Source organism: Gopherus evgoodei, chromosome 2 (genome assembly GCF_007399415.2).
Source record: "Gopherus evgoodei ecotype Sinaloan lineage chromosome 2, rGopEvg1_v1.p, whole genome shotgun sequence".
Taxonomy (NCBI): Eukaryota; Metazoa; Chordata; order Testudines; family Testudinidae; genus Gopherus; species Gopherus evgoodei.
Genome location: NC_044323.1, coordinates 52456782 through 52476338, shown reverse-complemented (window position 1 = coordinate 52476338; position 19557 = coordinate 52456782). Strand labels below are relative to the sequence as shown.

Genomic DNA, 19557 nt, shown 5'->3' with positions numbered 1-19557 from the left:
TTTTATGAATCTGTTTTTAAATGACTGCTCAAGGCAGATAATACTATTGCTTTGGTCATGTCATGGGTCTGTTAAAGGAGACTGTATCTATTAATGATTGATGCTGTGCAGATCATACCATGAAGGACTATGGAGAAGAGTACACCAAAGTTTGCATTACAGAGAAGTCTCCCTAGTTGTGCCAATGGAAACTGGCTGAGATTGCCTCAGCCCCCTAACAGAACAGACATTAAATCACCTGGAAAGCAGGAGACTGGAATCACATGCATAGAGACCATGTGCCCTCCACAATAGCTCAATTTGAGCAGCATCCCTTCCCCACTCTCCAATGGACTTCCCTTGCTGGCAGCTGCTTCTCAGGACTCTTCTTTAAGGAAGGGAAGGTTGCCAGTGGTGGAGGGAGCTATGAAAAGATAACACCTACTGGGCAGTGTTATATTTGAGAGAAATTCTGTCAAGCTGGTGCTATTTGTGTCCCTCCTGTTCTACCCACTCCTTTCTCAACTCACTCAATACCCATGTGGAATCCTGAATCCACATGTTCTGAGCAAAGGATGCTGCACTAACATGTCCTCTCTTCTGAGCACACAAGTTTTCCTCTACACATGGATCTTGAGAGTATGATCAGGCCTATTAATATGACCATTTACATTTCTAAAGTCTCAGGGCAAAAAATCAGCCCTTGGATCCCTGCCAGCAAACTCCACTGAAGTTAATGGGAGCTGTCTTGTGCATTAAAAGACAGAATTTCGTGCTCAAGCTATTTTTAGGAGATTACCGTATAGAGTATTATATAATGAGACATTGTTTAAGTTATGGTCTGTACACGTGGACATGTCAACAGAATGAATGCCTTTCATGAAACAATAAGTAACGATAGGTTTTTTCTCTGTAAAGCTGTAGCAGTTCATCCCATATATATTAATCATTTATTATGTCTCTACAAACTGTGAATTTGGGAAGTATACAGGGCAAATTATTGTTACTTTGTAAATGGAGATCTCACTGCAGAAGCCTTGAGCAGCTTTTCCCTAATTAAGGAGTGGGTATTTGGCTGGTTAGACAGTGAGGACAGTGGAGGCAGCGGAGCAACCATTTCAAAAACTTCTGGCCTTGAGGGGCTAGCCAGCCAGAAGTCCTGGCAGCAACACCACCATTTACAAGTGACTGCAACAATATAGTCCTACTTTGGGGGGACAGCATATAATGATCCACTAGGTTTTTAATTCAAGACCACAGAGAGTATTCACGTAGTCTGCAGATACAAAGCCTTGATCCACTAACAGTCTTACCATTCAAGCCCTTCTATTTGTTATCGTTTTATGGATGTAAGAAGTGACACAGCAAGGTCAGAGACTAATCCGATAACTGTAGAGTAAGACCTGTTTACTTGATTAACAAAAAAGCCAGGGTCTTGGAATCTTAAAACACCTTTCATTCTGGGGAGTGAAAGTGAACTCTGAAGTTCCAAGTCATCAGAAGAAGTCGGATTTAAGACATGACAAACTTTTTTATGTACTATGCACTTTTTGCTAATCTGACTAAAAGTATTCTCTTTATATTTTTATATGTACTATGTGCATTGTAGTAAACCCTTTTTAATCTCATTCCTTTTACGTATTTGCAGTGTGGTGGTGCATTACAAACAGACAGACTTCTGTGTCTAAATAATATTACAGTTTCATTAGTTACACAAAACTCATTCTACGTTTATTTACAGATACATCAAAATTGGTAACTGTCATTGTTTTTACTTAAGGTAGATGAAGAGAACAGAGATCAGAATAGCCACCCCTAATCTGAATTCTTAATAAGTAGCGATATCATCAGCCAAAATGTTATAACTACATTACATTATCCAAGAGAACAATAAAACTGTACCTTACACTCTGCAGAGTTATCATCATTATATCCAGATGCAAGCTTAAGCCCAGTAAAATTCTAAAATTCCATCCTGATGCTATACCAGTGGTTACTGTCCTGATGCAGTCTATAGGATTTGACATTGGTTTCAGTCAATCGGCTAAAGAAGTTATCCAATCATCCTGATTACTGCCAGGATAAATCAATTTCCAGAGCTTCTTTTCCAAGTAATATATTTCTGTGTAAACTCTCAGGGAGCATTAATAGGGGATCACTTGGTTGCTGCCTTTTGTAAAATTAACACATCGCAGAACTCTTCCTGCCTTTTACTTGGGCTCTTTAAAATTCAAACCACCTAATTCAGGATGCTGCCCCCACCTGACCCCCTGCAAATACCTGTGAATTTATTGTTATTCATTTACTTGCGTTTACAAATCAGAAGAATTTGAAAACGAGTTTTGTCTGTATCGTACAGCAAGCTTCACTACTTTAATAGTACCAGGGCCAGCTCCAGGCACCAGCGCAGCAAGCAGGTGCTTGGGGCAGCCCATGGAAGGGGGCAGCATGTCCGGCTGTTTGGCAGAAACTCAGCGGAGGGTCCCTCGTTCCCTCTCAGAGGGAAGGACCTGCCGCCGAAGTGCTGAAGAAGAAAGCGGTGCGGTGGAGCTGCTGCCTAAGTGCTGCCAATCACAATCATGGCTCCCTCCCCCTAGACGCATGGGGTGGCAAAAACCGTGGAGCTGGCCCTGACTCTGTTGGTCAGCCTCACACGATAAATCTCCAGCTGAGGGTAGACAAAGATCTCTTCTAGAGTTACAGATGTACTTGCAGACATGCAGGTGTGTGTCTATGGACACAAAGTAACAGAGTTCGCAGAGGAAGTTTGTCTGGCAGGCTGCTGTCCCCTGCCAGGTACAGTCAAGAATACAGAATGCTTAACTTTTACATGTTCAGTACAACTTCAGTATTTGAAAATCACTAATCAGAAACCACCTGTTATCCAACACAAGGCCGTGTCCATTTCAGTTTCCAGATCAGGGAAGTTTATATATTTTTCCAAATGCTTAGTCAGCCATGGTTTCCAAGGCCAGGAAGCTCAGAGGGACTTCTTATACCAGAGAAAAGGGAGAGGAACAATGGATAAATGAGAGAGAGTTGGAGTCCTGATTAAAGTGATCTATTTGGCTTCCCCAAATCTGGGTCTGCAGCATTTCAGCACACCAGGCGTGGGGAAGCCAGCCAGCACTCTGTAATCTGGGATGTGCCTCTCCTGTTCACCCTTTGCTTCCCTCCAGGACTTCTCTTTCTCCAGCTGCTGAAGTCCTGCTGAGCAGGCCAGACTTGGGGAAGCCAGCCAGTTCTCTGTAATTGCATGGAATCGGCTCAGTGGGCTTTGAAATCTGTGCTCAGAAGAGCTGACCCTGAGAGCAGACTTCAAAGCCTATTGCCTGGTTTCCTGATTATCCAACCCTTGATTATCAAAAGGGTTTCAGGTGTCCCCTGAGAGCTTTGAATAATCAAGTTTACACTGTACAACAGAGAAAAACTAGGAATGCATTGGTTGATCCATAAAACAGAACAAAGGTCTCCTACCTCATTTGTCTCAGTAAATGACACCACACATGTAAGTCTAATCCTGCCAGTATGTCAGGGTCAGAAAGCTATCATATGTGCCGTATATTTATAGAGTGCTCATGAATGGGCCTAAATGCTGGTCCATGCTAGGTTTGAGTGGGAAAGAGTGTTTTTATTTCCATTTAAAGTCTAATTACTGGGTTTATGTTCTTGTCCTTTGCAGTCATTATTCTAATGTGTTTTAACATTGTCTAGGTATCTTGGAAAGAGATTCTGTATGTTTTTTAATCATATAGCTTCAGATGGATAGATCCCTATCTGCAGCCTTCTGGTCACCAAGGCCCAGATCCTCAAAGGTATTTAGCCTGTTAACTTCCATTGATTTAAATGAAAGTTAGGCTCCTAAATATCTTTGTGGATCTGGACCTGAAAGCCATAGATAAAATTCAGTCCACTGCATAGTGCCAATAAAGGAAAGACCTTGTCACAACTGGAAGTTGCAGACCTGTTTGATATTCATACGATTTCCTGTCAGATTCCACATCTGCTCCCTATGCTGGACCTGTCCCTTTCACTAATGTTGGAGCTTTGTAGGATGTGTACTATCCCCTATATTCTGTTTATCTATCTAGTAGCTCCATAATACTGCTTCCTTATTCTTTTAATTTTGGCAAATCTATTAATTAAAATTACAGAGCTGTATTCTGCCATTTTTGGGCCCTGATTCAGGAAATCGTCCCTGTTTTTGAAGTGTGTTTAAGCACTTGCTTAAATCCCCCTGGAGAATATGGGATTTAAGCATTAACTTGGGAGTTAAGCACAAGCTTAAGTGCTCTTCTGAATTGGGGCCCCAGTGAGGCCAATATATTCTGAAGTTTTCTTTCTCTTTAATAATTATTAAATATTTAATCCAATGTGATTAGTTCAAATTCACCCTGTTCTCAGTAGTACAGGCTAGGCTAGTGGGACAGACCACACGTCACATGCTGACAATTGTCTCCTCTTTTAGCTTGGCTTGGAGAAGACGTGGCAGATGAATACCTCCTGTGTGGTGGAATGTCCTGTGAACTGTCAGCTTTCTGACTGGTCTCCATGGTCTGAGTGTTCTCAAACATGTGGCCTTACAGGTTAGTCACTGTTCTTGGAATATCTTTGTGGCTGAGCATTTTTTTTTTAAATCCGACAAAACGAATAGTTTCCCAGGAATTTGAAGAGTAGTTAATTAGAGAGAGAATGATGGGGGGCCTAAATCTGGCTTAACTTTCTCAGACAAATAGTAGGTTTCATTGAGGCTATATTGAGGTTAAAATGAAAAGGATTTGGCCCACACTGAAAAAAATTTCTGACTCAATAAATAGATATGAGATCTGACAAATGATACTTGACTTTGCCAGAGGAGATTGACCATACTGGACATATTAGTCATAGATGTCCCAGCAATGGGAGATTTAGCTTTACAACTCTCATTAATATTATTGAGATAAGAAAAGCTAAATCATAAGACATGGCTCTTGAAAGTTTAACCCACCATAATAACAGTCATCACACACGTCCTCTTTTTTATAAACAGAAAATAGGAGCTTTTGCTTTCAAATGGGTAATATTTTAACTTTATATAGAATTTAAACACACAATGAAACAAATCACATATACATACGTGCACATGATGGAAATAGCATATAAATAACAAAATACAGTGTCCATTGTTTGCAAAACCTGGAGAACAAAACAAAAAAACAAACCTGAACCCAAAGAGGTCATGCAGGGCATCAATTATTAAAGTGACTAAATAGACAAATAAGTGAGAACATAACCTATGAGTATTGGGGACTAATATATACTAAACTGCAAAAGTATGCAATAGTGAGACCAGACATGCTCATATTTTTTCCATAGCTTCTATTAAACAGAGTCTTTTTTCCATTAATGGAATAGTAGAGACCTCACTAAGGTGTGTGTGAGGGAGGAATTGCAGATTTACATTTTCTAAAATGATCTCTCTTGTCCTCTAAAATAGTTACCGCATCCATTTCTTAATGTTAACTGGTAATACCAACTCCTCTAGCAGCCCTAAAATATATAAGCTTGTAGAAAGAAAGATAGCAACACTTAAAAGTTATTGAGAGAGCAGTGACCATGGCATTCCAGAACACGTCCATTTTTGACAGACATGTGAAAGGTTGTCATATGGCCATTTGCATCTCCAGCATTAACTGTGTGTTACCAATCAGGCCTTAAACAAACATTCTGGAGTCCAATAGTACTGTTTATCCTTGCACTTCTTCCAGAAAAAGATATTAAAGAACTTGAAGTATCTTTCACATTAAACCAGATATCCTCTCAAGTTTCTGTTCTGATGATAAGGCTGAATTCTTTTCCCTGTTCTTTTTTCAAGACTGAGAATGAGAGGGTAATGCAAACATTAAGCCACCTATAAATAATTTCTACAAGGTTTTGTTTCCATGTTTCTTAACATGTTCTTCTAGAAGTGAGAGAGTTGAAACAGACCAGTTGTCCCCTATCCTTGCATGAATCCTTGAGCATAGCTGCTGAAAGAAGGAACTGTGAGACAGTGGTAGCTGATATTTGTTACATACATAATCTAACGAGGACAGTCTTATCATCTTGTATTGTATCATTAATTTTTATTAATCCTTTTTCTATCCAAATTGTCTCAAGCGTGGAGTTGGCCTTAATCCATAGTGGTACAAGAGGAGAATTAGTAAGATCGGGTGCTGTAATCATCTTAACGTGTTGCAGGATGCCTCATGCAGATACAAAGACTGGATTTTTTCCTTCAGGGTATGGGTAGCCTCTCAAAATATATAAAAGAAGAGAGAGGGAAGCAAAGAGCATAGCTAAACTTTCTTCAGTCTCAAGCCAGGTTGGTGTCTATACAGAGCTACTGGAAAGAAACCGCCTTACAACAGGCCAAATTTGGAAGGCTAGATAATGTAGATACAAATCTGGCAACCACATAGTTGCCCAGGATGTTTTAAGGATCTTATGTGACAAGTCTTGCCATTTTTTATCCCATATAAATTGCCCATTTATTTGAGCAAAAAGCAAGGGAGAGGCCTTGAAAAGCAATAGGCTAATGATATAAATCAGTCTTGGGCAGATAATCATTTTGGATATTTCTGTTCTCCCCGGTAAGGGTAGAGGGAGGAGACTCTACCTCTCTACATCCCTGCAAATTTCTTTTGCTATGTAATCCATATTTATAGAAACAAATTTGGGAAAATGAGGACAAATGTTAACACCTAAATTAGTTATTTTTTTGCATATTTGAAATGCAAATCGCCAGTATTAAAAGAAAAAAAAGATTTAAGAAAAACCTAGGGGATTAAGTTGAAACTATTCTTCTTCCATTCATTTCTGAATCTTGCTGTATGTAGATTAGTGGTATGTTATTACTAGGGGGAAATAATTATTGTTATCATTATTTATTTGTATTGAAGTAGCACCTGGATGCCCCAATCAGGAATTAGAACCCCATTGTCCTAGGCACTGTACACACATATAACTAAAAGATGATTTGTGCCCCAAAGAGCTTATAATGTAAATAGAAAAAGCATACAATTAATGTTATTTTAAAAAATTCCCGATAACATAGTTAATAATTTGCTACTGTGGTATTTAATTATTTGAAGGCATTTCTATTGTGCTCATCACCACAGTGTCTGAGCCCTTCACATACAAATTGTAGGATTCACAGTAGAAGTTCTTGGAGAGTTTTTCATTACTTAGACATAAACAGAATGAGTTAGAGATGGAGAGCAGATTTTCAAAAGTGCTCAGCAGCCACAACTGGGGCCAGATTTTCGAGAGCTCAGCTCCCATGTAGACTCCTAAATGGAGTGGCCAGATTTTAAAAAGCACTGAGTACCCAGAACCTCCCATTGTTCTGAGTTGGAGCTTATGGTTGCTGAGCTCTGCTGAAAAATTGGTCACAAGTATCTAGGGGAATTTCAGTGTTTTGCTATTAAACATGGGATATGTCTACACTTGGAGCTGGGGGGTGGGAGCGTTAGGGTTAGGGATCCTCAGCTCAATAACAATCCAAAGCTGTGCAGACTGATGCATGTTCCTTTTCATCATCTGAGTCAGATGCCACCAACAGAAGGTTGTTTTTCTTTTTTTGGTGATTCGGGTTCTCTAGTTTCCAAAGCAGAGTGTGCTTTTTTAAGACTTCTGAAAACATGCTCCACACCTCATCTCTCAGATTTTGGAAGGCATTTCAGATTCTTAAACCTTGGGTCGAGTGCTGTAGCTATCTTTAGAAATCTCACACTGGTACCTTCTTTGTGTTTTGCCAAATCTGCAGTGAAAGTGTTCTTTAAGCAAACAATATGTTCTGGGTTATCATTCGAGACTGCTATAACATGAAATATATGGCAGAATGTGGGTAAAACAGAATAGAAGACATACAATTCTCCCCCAGGGAACTGAGTCACAAATTTAACTAACACATTATTTTTTTTAACACGCATCCTCAGCATGGAAGCATGTCCTCTTGAATGGTGGCCAAAGCATGAAGGGGCATATGAATGTTTAGCATACCTGGTACGTAAATGCCTTGCAGTGGCAGCTACAAAATTGCCATAAGAACACTTGTTCTCACTTTCAGGTGACATTTAGAGAAGAAGCGGGCAGCATTATCTCCCGTAATTGTAAACAAACTTGTTTGTATTACCAATTGGCTGAACAAGAAGTAGGCCTGAGTAGACTTATAGGCTCTAAAGCAGGGGTAGGTAACCTATGGCACGCATCCCGAAGGCGGCACACGAGCTGATTTTCAGTGGCACCCACTGCTGGGTCCTGGCCACCGGGCTGGGAGGCCTCTGCATTTTAATTTAATTTTAAATGAAGCTTCTTAAGCATTTAAAAAGCCTTATTTACTTTACACACAACAATAGTTCAGTTATATATTATAGAGTTATAGAAAGAGACCTTCTAAAAATGTTAAAATGTATTACTGGCACGCAAAACCTTAAATTAGAGTGAATAAATTAAGACTTGGCACAGCACTTCTGAAAGGTTGCTGATCCCTTCTCTAAAGTTTTACATTGTTTTGTTTTTGAGTGCAGTTATGTAACAAAAAAAAACCTTTACATTTGTAAGTTGCACTTACAATGCAGGATAAAGAGATTACACTCCAGTACTTGTATGAGGTGAACTGAAAAAATACTATTTCTTTTATCATTTTTATGCTGCAAATATTTGTAATAAAAATAATAATATAAAGTGAGCACTGTACACTTTGTATTCTGTGCTGTAACTGAAATGAATACATTTGAAAATGTAGAAAACATCCAAAAATATTTAATACATTTCCATTGGCATTCTATTGTTTAACAGTGCAATTAAAACTGCAATTAAAGGTGATTAATTTTTAAAATTGCAATTAATTTTTTGAGTTAATCACATGAGTTAACTGCGATTAATCAACAGCCCTAGATGAAACTTTTGTCAAATCCTGCTTTCCCTCTAGATCCAGGGGATATTGAGATAGCATCAGGGTACTCTGTGTCCCCGTCTCTCCCTAGCTCCTGAGGATGGGCAGGATATCTCTAGCTCCTGGCCTTGGCTGAAGGGGAGAGGGTAGGGATTGTTGTGAGGTGGAGTAGCTGGACTCTGCCTCTCGGGTAGCTGGGCTGCAATCCTCTTGCCAACTTGTCAATTAACAAGTGTTTTCCCTGAAGACAGCTGGGAAGTTGATAAATTGCACTTCAGCTCTTCCAAAATGTAACTTGTCTTTTAAATCCCTTTCTGTGAAAATGTATGGGGCTTTGATATTTTGTCCCACTTCAGGACAAAACTTTATCTCAATAACTCAACAATTTTTGCAGAAAGGGAGCCCCCGTTTTGGCCTTTCTACTCCTATGTTCACTGTAAGTAGGTGGGAAAAGGTTTGTCAAGTGGATCCTCATAGTTTTGCATCCATAGCTCCTGCAGTTGGAGCACCACAGAGAAAAGAAAGTGAACTCTGACCTTAGGGTAATGAGTTGAAAACCCAACACAAGATGCAATTGCTATGTGCAAAACCATTCCAAAAGCATACCAACCTACATTAGAATGGATGGAAGAAAAGCTAATCAGCCTGCTACGTTCCAGGCTTTGTTACTATATGGAAACCTACCTAAAATTGATATTATTTTTAATACAGAACAAATTTTTCTCCCCTGTCCAAATCAACTTCCTCTCTATTAGCAACATCAAATAGACATATTTAGGAACTTCAAGATTCATAAAAAAACAATGAAACTTCAAGAGAGATTTTTAAATAATATTCGAGGGGTAGCCGTGTTAGTCTGGATCTGTAAAAGCAGCAAAGAATCCTGTGGCACCTTATAGACTAACAGACGTTTTGGAGCATGAGCTTTCGTGGGTGAATACCCACTTCCTCAGATGCATGTAGTGGAAATTTCCAGAGGCAGGTATATATATGCTAGCAAGCAAGCTAGAGATAATGAGGTCAGTTCAATCAGGGAGGATGAGGCCCTGTTCTAGCAGTTGAGGTGTGAAAACCAAGAGAGGAGAAACTGGTTCTGTAGTTGGCAAGCCATTCACAGTCTTTGTTCAATCCTGAGCTGATGGTGTCAAATTTGCAGATGAACTGAAGCTCAGCAGTTTCTCTTTGAAGTCTGGTCCTGAAGTTTTTTTGCTGCAGGATGGCCACCTTAAAGTCTGCTATAGTGTGGCCAGGGAGGTTGAAATGCTCTCCTACAGGTTTTTGTATATTGCCATTCCTAATGTCTGATTTGTGTCCATTTATCCTTTTCCGTAGAGACTGTCCAGTTTGGCCGATGTACATAGCAGAGGGGCATTGGTGGCATATGATGGCGTATATTACATTGTTGGATGTGCAGGTGAATGAACCAGTGATGGTGTGGCTGATCTGGTTAGGTCCTGTGATGGTGTTGCTGGTGTAGATATGTGGGCAGAGTTGGCATCGAGGTTTGTTGCATGGATTGGTTCCTGAGCTAGAGTTATTATGGTGCGGTGTGCAGTTACTGGTGAGAATATGTTTCAGGTTGGCAGGTTGTCTGTGGGCAAGGACTGGCCTGCCACCCAAGGCCTGTGAAAGTGTGGGATCATTGTCCAGGATGGGTTGTAGATCCTTGATGATGCGTTGGAGGGGTTTTAGCTGGGGGCTGTATGTGATGGCCAGTGGAGTCCTGTTGGTTTCTTTCTTGGATTTGTCTTGCAGTAGGAGGCTTCTAATATATAACTGAACTATTGTTGTGTGTAAAGTAAATAAGGCTTTTTAAATGCTTAAGAAGCTTCATTTAAAATTAAATTAAAATGCAGAGGCCTCCCAGCCCGGTGGCCAGGACCCAGCAGTGGGTGCCACTGAAAATCAGCTCGTGTGCCGCCTTCGGGATGCGTGCCATAGGTTACCTACCCCTGCTTTAGAGCCTATAAGTCTACTCAGGCCTACTTCTTGTTCAGCCAATTGGTAATACAAACAAGTTTGTTTACAATTACGGGAGATAATGCTGCCCGCTTCTTCTCTAAATGTCACCTGAAAGTGAGAACAAGTGTTCTTATGGCAATTTTGTAGCTGCCACTGCAAGGCATTTACGTACCAGGTATGCTAAACATTCATATGCCCCTTCATGCTTTGGCCACCATTCAAGAGGACATGCTTCCATGCTGAGGATGCGTGTTAAAAAAAATAATGTGTTAGTTAAATTTGTGACTCAGTTCCCTGGGGGAGAATTGTATGTCTTCTATTCTGTTTTACCCACATTCTGCCATATATTTCATGTTATAGCAGTCTCGAATGATAACCCAGAACATATTGTTTGCTTAAAGAACACTTTCACTGCAGATTTGGCAAAACACAAAGAAGGTACCAGTGTGAGATTTCTAAAGATAGCTACAGCACTCGACCCAAGGTTTAAGAATCTGAAATGCCTTCCAAAATCTGAGAGATGAGGTGTGGAGCATGTTTTCAGAAGTCTTAAAAAAGCACACTCTGCTTTGGAAACTAGAGAACCCGAATCACCAAAAAAAGAAAAACAACCTTCTGTTGGTGGCATCTGACTCAGATGATGAAAAGGAACATGCATCAGTCTGCACAGCTTTGGATTGTTATTGAGCAGAACCCATCATCAGCATGGGTGCATGTCCTCTGGAATGGTGGTTGAAGCGTAAAGGAACATGTGAATCTTTAGCACATCTTGTGATGCTGGCTATAACAGTGCCATGCAAATGCCTGTTCTCACTTTCGGGTGATGTTGTAAACAAGAAGAGGGCAGCATTATCTCCTGCAAATGTAAACAAACTTGTTTGTCTGAGCGATTGGCTGAACAAGTAGGACTGAGTGAACTAGTAGTCTCTACAGTTTTACATTGTTTTATTTTTGAACGCAGTTATTTTTGTACATAATTCTACACTTGTAAATTCAACTTTTATCATAAAGATATTACACTACAGTACTTCTGTTAGGTGAATTGAATAATGCAATTTATTTTGTTTTTAGAGTGCAAATATTAGTAATCAAAAATAAATATAAAATGAGCACTGTACACTTTGTATTCTGGGTTGTAGCTGAAATTAATATATTTGAAAATGTAGAAAACATCCAAAAATATTTAAATAAATGGCATTTTATTATTGTTTAACAGTGTGATTAATTGCGATTAATTTTTTAAAACACTTTACAGCCCTAGTTTCATTTAATTTGTACTAGATTTGACTAAGCATTTCATTCTGACGAATTGGCATTTTCCAAAGAAACTTAGTTATGCAGCTCTGTTCTCACTTTGTGGCCTGGATGGGGAGGTTTGCTACAGTTCATAGCATAGTCCAGTTACTCTGAGAGCAGGATTTGTCTCTCGATAGTTAAGGGTACTTAATTCCAAATTCATAGTAACAAATGTAATTAAAAATAGACAGATAGGTGAAAGGGGGTGGCCCCTTTAATACTGTGAGGTTATGGAGGTAGGTCAGTGTAATTCATTGCAGCACATTATAAATCTGAATATATTGGATACTTGATTTGAATGTTGTGCTCTTTTTGCTTGGTTGTTATTTACTTGTTTTTATAGTCTGACACATTTTGGCTCAGTGCATGTATTTATTCGCATTGAAGTTAAAACCCCACAGAAATGTGGGTTTAATAGAACTCTTTGGAAATCCCTATCTATCTATAGAGGGGCTACTACCCGGCACTGCATTTCACATAAAAAAGTTCTTGTGGCTTCACTGTATCGTCTGTCTCAGAAATAAAATCCAATAGTCTGATATTCAACTAAGAGGAAGGAAACAGAATCACCCCGAAGGATGACTAAATACAAAATCTCTTCTTTGTCCCATTATATAACTGCTTGAAATAGAATCTAGTCCCCAAACAGGCCGGGGTAGTGTGTTACCCTCAGCTGAACAGAAGATTAATGTCAGTTAAACCTATTATATTTTAATTTTCTGTAGATCTGGGTGAAATATCCTCTGTCCCTTGAAAATTCTCCATTATAATAAAGCCCAGGGAGACGAAGAAGATAAGTGGCAAGCTCCTTCTGCTTTCTGAATTTAGACAACTAGCATCTTGTGAATCTGATACGTTTCTAAATTTAATACAAGGAAAATTTTGTGGATTAGATACCCATATCATTCCCTCCTAGCAGCACAACTCCAAAACAGTGGAGAACCAAAGTTCTTCTTCGAGTGATTGCTCATATCCATTCCAGTTAGGTGTACGCGCCGCGCGTGCACATTCGTCGGAAAACTTTTACCCTAGCCACTCAGTGGGCCGGCAGGTCGCCCCCTAGAGTGGCGCCACCATGGCGCTCCATATATACTCCTGCCGGCCCACCCGCTCCTCAGTTCCTTCTTACCGCCCGTGTCGGTCGTTGGAACAGTGGAGCGCGGCTTAGCTGACCTCCACTTCCCTAGCTACTCGTTTTCTCGTATATAATTATGCAGTTATAACACTTTTATATATATATATTTGTATGGTTATACGTTTTTCCTTTGCTAACATGGTTAGTTTAGTTAGCGGGGTTCAGGAAGTAGCCCTTCCATGAGCCCAGTGCCGGAGCCATGCATGGCTCACCAGATTTTCAAAAGGGGCCCGGCTTACCAGAAGCCGCGGCCGAAGAGAGATCTACATGACTCCTGTTTGAAGAATCACACTTGACAGATAAGTGCCCCATTTGCAAGGCTTTTAAGCCGAGAACAAAAAGGTGCGGGACTTTCACTTGCCCCTCCACCTTGGGCGCGGAGCGATGTTCAAGCGGCGGGCAGAAGCGCCTCCTCGGCACCGGACCCCGCCGGTACCACCAAGGCCTTCCGGCACCGACCGTCGCCGGCACCGATGTCGACTCGGCACCGTTCCCTTCGTCCGAGGTCGAGAGATTCTACGATTCCTGCTGGTGCCTGGCGGCTCCCCGGCACGCGCCGTGGTTGAGCCCCCTGCTCCCGCTACTTCCGTGCCACCTGCATCGCAGCCAGAGAGCTCGCCTCAGTTGCGTTATCCGGCCTGCAGAGGCACCGATGACTTCGGCTCCGTCGATTCCAGTCCCCCAGGACCAGGGAATCCGGTGCCTGGCAGCTCCCCGGCTCGCGCCGTGGTAGAGCTTACTGCTCCTGCTGCTTCTGTGTCAGCTGCACCACAGCTAGACAGCTCGTCTAAGATGGCTCGCCCGGCGCCGACGACGTCGGCACCGTCGATCCCGGTCCCACGAGGGCCGTAGAATCCGGTGCCTGACGGCTCCCCGGCACGCGCCGTGGTTGAGCGTATTGCTCCTGCTGCTTCCGTGCCAGCGGCACCGCAGCCAGAGAGCTCGTCTAGTCGGATCGCCATGCGCTGACACCTACTACGGCACCGATGACGTCGTCACCGTCGATCCCGGTCCCATAAGGGCCGTAGAATCCGGTGCCTGACGGCTCCCCGGCACGCGCCGTGGTTGAGCGTATTGCTCCTGCTGCTTCCGTGCCAGCGGCACCGCAGCCAGAGAGCTCGTCTAGTCGGATCGCCTGGCGCCGACGCCTGCTCCGGCACCGATGACGTCGTCACCGTCGATCCCGGTCCCACAAGGGCCGTGGAATCCGGTGCCTGACGGCTCCCCGGCACGCGCCGTGGTTGAGCGTTTGCTCCGGCTGCTTCTGTGCCAACGGCACCGCAGCCTGAGGGCTCGTCTACGTCGGATCGCCCGGCACCGACACCTGCTGCGGCACCGATGGCGTCGGCACCGTCGATCCCGGTCCCACACGGGCCGTAGAATCCGGTGCCTGACGGCTCCCCGGCACGCGCCGTGGTTGAGCGTATTGCTCCGGCTGCTTCCGTGCCAACGGCACCGCAGCCAGAGCTCGTCTACGTCGGATCGCCCGGCACCGACACCTGCTGCGGCACCGATGACGTCGGCACCGTCGATCCCGGTCCCGCAAGGGCCGTAGTATCCGGTGCCTGACGGCTCCCCGGCACGCGCCGTGGTGGAGCGTATTGCTCCGGCTGCTTCCGTGCCAACGGCACCGCAGCCAGAGCTCGTCTACGTCGGATCGCCCGGCACCGACACCTGCTGCGGCACCGATGACGTCGGCACCGTCGATCCCGGTCCCGCAAGGGCCATAGTATCCGGTGCCTGACAGCTCCCCGGCGCGCGCCGTGGTCGAGCTACTTCTTCGGCTGCTTCCGTGCCCACCGCACCGCGGCCAGAGGGCTAGTCTAAGTCGGATCGCCCGGCACCGACACCTGCTTCGGCACCGTCGATCCCGGTCCCGCAAGGGCCGTAGAATCCGGTGTCCGACGGCTCCCCGGCACGCGCCGTGGTTGAGCGTATTACTCCCGCTGCTTCAGTGCTGACGGCACCCCAGCCAGACGGCTTATCTAACTCGGTTCTCCCGGCACCGGCACCTACCGAAGCTCTGATGACCTCGGTACCATGGATCCCGGCCCCACGAGGGCCGTCGAATCCGGTGCCTGACAGCTCCCCAGTACGCACTGTGGTTGAGCCTGCTGTTCCCTGCGCGCCGGAGATGTTACCAACGGCGAGGGCTCTCAGTGCCATGACGGAGTCAGTGCTGCCTGACCCGGGCACCGCCGGTACGGGTAATACAGTCTCTTCAAGGGACTGTCCCCTGTCAGTACAGCAGAGCGGCACCGTCTATGATCACGGTCCCGCAGACGCGCCAAGTCCTGTCGGCACACCGGACACCACTGGCAGTCCCGGTACTGTTTTCCTCGGTACGGGTCACACTCACTGCACCGGTCGGTATCCCGTTCGCCGACCCGCTATCGGCACCGTTCCGACATCTGGCACCGGGGCAGGTACCTTGACTCCTGTAGCTCTTCTCCGAGCCTCGAGATCTCGGTCGACCTCCCGACACCGTTCTGGTTGCGGGTCTGGATCTCGTTCCAGGTACCGATACGCCTCCCGATGCCGGTCCCCGGTGCCGAGTTGGGCAAGGTCCGAGTGAGTCAGGGACTCGGCCCGTGCCCTCTTTTAGTACCTCCATGGCCGTCCGGACACGCATCCGTGTCACCCCATATGCGCGGATTTTATGCTCAGGACCACGATCCTGATATCATGGCCAGCGGGCGCCAGCCCCGAAGCGGAAAGAGCCTTGGCGAATGCAAGGTGTATTCTGCAGGGGCCCTGCGCCTCTGGGGTGCGAAGCAACAAGCCTTGCTTAGCTGCGATACTTATAGCACCTGGGTGGAGGAGTTTCTCCCTCGAACCTCCCACCTAGAGTTCGCTGCCGTCTTGGAGGACGGGGGAAAGGATTTACCCTTTGTTGGTAAAGGCATCTTCGCGGCAGAGACAGCCCCAGACTGCGAAGCCTGCTGGACAATAGGGTCCTAATGCGTCTCAGCATGTATACGCCTGCGACCAAACGCAGGCCTTTATGGCCCCAGCCGCCATACTCTGTGCCTAGCCAGAGGCAGAACTCTGGAAAACGGCAAGGCCAAGGTGGTCGCAGACAAACGTCAGGCCCCCTAAAAAAGCCAAAGTCGAGGTCCCTCGCAATTACCACTGGGACCAAAGACGGACCTTCCAAGGTTCACCGGAGGGCGGTGTACCAGTCGCAGGACGGGATCCTGATCCCGCTTTCTCCTGGCATGGCCCCAGTTACTTTTAGGTCGCTGGGTCCTGCGCACGATGGAGCATAGGTACCACCTTAAAATTGCTCCAGCCCTGTCCCCCTTCAGCGGACAAAAGGGGCTAGCGGTTTTACTCCCGTTATGCCCTAGTCCCCCACTCGACCACAGGTCAGACCTTCCTGGTCCTGCATGGACTCAACCGGTTTGGGATAAGGTTGAAGTTCTGCATGGTATCCCTGGGAACCATTATTCCATCCTTGCCTCCGGGGGGCTACTATGCCGCCCTGGATAGGAAGGACGCGTACTTTTGCAATGCCATCTTCCCTCCGCATGGGAGATGCCTCCGCTTTATAGCCAGCGGTGAATACTCCCGGTTTACGGCCATAGTCGCCGCCTACCGTAGCTATGTCGGATATGCGTTTTTCCGTATTGGGACGATTCGCTTATCCGAGGAGACTCTGACACACAACCCACTCAGCCGTGGGCATCGTCACGGTCTTATTCACAGATCAAGGCCTGATGATTACTATAGAGCAATCCACTCTGGTTCCCACGCAGAGGTTGGGCTTCCTAGGGGCTATCTTGGTCTCCTACCTAGCCGGAGCCTGCTTATCGCAACTGCGGTTTTAGGCAATGGCATCAATCATCTGAGGTCTGAAGGCTTTCCCAACGACCTCAGCTCGTTCTTGTCTCAGTCTCCTGGGTCCATGGTTGCCCGCAAGTTTGTAACCAAACACGCCAAGCTCCGCCTCCGTCCTCTCCAAGTCTGGCCCACCTCGGCGTACCGCTTGGACAGGGAGCCAATGGTCATGGTAGTCACCGTTCCCTCGAACGCCTTAGGCTCCCTAGAGTGGTGGCTAACCCCCTCCTTGGTGTGGACAGGATGCGGTTTCATCCGCCCCAGCCCTCACTGCCCCTGACGGCGGACGCATCATCTCTCTGCTCGAGTGCTCATGGTCACCTCCGAGCTTAAGGCCTTCGGTCTTCTAGAGAGCTGGCATTCCTCATTAATGCCCCAAAAATCAGAGTAGTCCGCCTGGCGTGTCAGGGGTTCCAGCGGCAGCTGCGAGGCCGTTGTATCTCGGTGTTTACAGCCAACACAATGGCCAGGTGCTTCATAAGCATTCAGGGGGGACATAGTCCTCCCCCCTTTTTTGTCAGGAGGCCATCCATTTCCGGGTCTTTTGCATGGCCCGCTCGATGGAGCTGGCGACGTCCTTTCTCCCAGGCGCTCGGAACGTCTTATCTCTTTGACTCAGCAGGTCTTTCCTGTCTTACGAGTCATCACTCTGCCCCATGTGAGGCGTCCCGCTTTCCGGAAGTGGAAATGGTTCCTCACACAGACCTGTTCGCTCACCGCGAGTGCAGGAAATGCCAGGTGTCCTGCTCCTTCCAAGGTCTCTCCTCGGAATCGATCTTGGACGCATTCCTGCTACCGTGGAACGGCCAACTGCATTATGCCTTCCCGCTGTTCCCACTGGTTCGTTACGTCCTGCTAAAATTCCGCAGGGGCGGAGCGTGCGTCATCATGATCACTCCAGAGTGGTCCAGGCAGCACTGACATACCACGTTGCTCGGCCTGTCAGCCCAGACCTCATCACTCAGGGCAATGACAGGCTTCGTCACTCGGACCTGCAGCCTCTTCGCCTCACGGTGGCTCCTGCGTACCTGAGTTGGGGTGACAGGCAGCCTTCCACCTGGTCAACGTACCGAGCCAGGTGGAAGCGTTTCCTTTACAGCTGCAGTACGCTCGATCTTGCTCCTGCTGAGGTCTCGATCCCCTCTATCTGGCCTGCCTCTGGCCTTCAGCGGCAGGATCTGGCGGTATCATCACTGAGGATACTCTCAGCAGCCGTCCCTACCTTCCAGCAGGCTTAGATGGACGTTCAGTGTCCCACGCTCTATGGGTTCGAGGTCCCTCAAGGGCTTGGAGCGCTTGCACCCTCAGGTGCGCCGCCCAGCCCCGCCCTGGGGCCTCAACCTAGTCTTGGCCAGACGGGTCTCTGAGATCAGAGCTCTTACGAAGGTTCCACAAAGACAAGGTGCAGTTGTGACCGCACCCGGCTTTCCTCCCTAAGGTGTTTTGGCTTTTCATGTTACCCACAGCTCAACGCAATGGGCATAACCTTTGCACTCCTTGGACGTCTGTGGAGTGCTCGCATTATCTTGTGCTGACAGAATCATTTCCTAAGGTGCCCCAGCTCTGCCCCGGTAGCGGGCCAAAGGGAGGGCTTGCTTGTTTTCCTCTCAGAGGATCTCATCTGGGGTGATGGCGGACATCCCCACTTGTTCTGATTTGGCTCATATTTCACCAAGCCACATCACCGTGCATTCTACCAGGGCTCAGGCTTCATCTGCCGCCTTGCTGGCTCGTGTTTCTCCCCACGAGACCTGTCGCGAAGCTCCATTGGTCCTCGGTCCTTACCTTTGCTTCGCAGTATGCCCTGGTTCAGCAGTCAAGGGAGGCTGTAGCCTCTGGCTCGGCAGTTTTATTCTGCCATATTTCACTCCGACCCCACCGCCTTTGTAAGGCTTGGGATTCACCTAACTGGAATGGATATGAGCAATCACTCGAAGAAGAAAAGACGGTTACTCACCTTTGTAACTGTTGTTCTTCGAGATGTGTTGCTCATATCCATTCCGCACCCGCCCTCCTTCCCCACTGTCGGAGTAGCCGGCAAGAAGGAACTGAGGAGCGGGTGGGCCGGCAGGAGTATATATGGAGCGCCATGGTGGCGCCACTCTAGGGGGCGACCTGCCGGCCCACTGAGTGGCTAGGGTAAAAGTTTTCCGACGAATGTGCACGCGCGGCGCGTACACCTAACTGGAATGGATATGAGCAACACATCTCGAAGAACAACAGTTACAAAGGTGAGTAACCGTCTTTTCATCTCTCAACAGGGATGCCAAGAACAAAATACCAGATCAGGAAAGGGCACCTGTATTTTCCCCAGGCGTCTCAACTAGAAAAGCATTATTTATTTATATTATAGTAGCAACTTGATTCTCTCATCAAGGGTCTCATTGTGCTAGGCATAGTACACGCCACGCAAATAAGAAAAAAAGAA

At 46.0% G+C, this 19557-nt stretch overlaps 1 protein-coding gene across 6 annotated transcripts in view; it reads left to right on the top strand.

The window, feature by feature from the left end:
- The window catches only part of THSD7A (thrombospondin type 1 domain containing 7A), a 586917-nt gene that overhangs the window by 522512 nt on the left and 44848 nt on the right, over window positions 1-19557 (top strand). For all 6 annotated transcript variants that reach the window (XM_030550674.1, XM_030550676.1, XM_030550675.1 and 3 more), the window contains one exon: window positions 4448-4565. In XM_030550674.1, the coding sequence (XP_030406534.1) occupies window positions 4448-4565 (118 nt within the window). The remainder of the gene's footprint in view (window positions 1-4447; window positions 4566-19557) is intronic.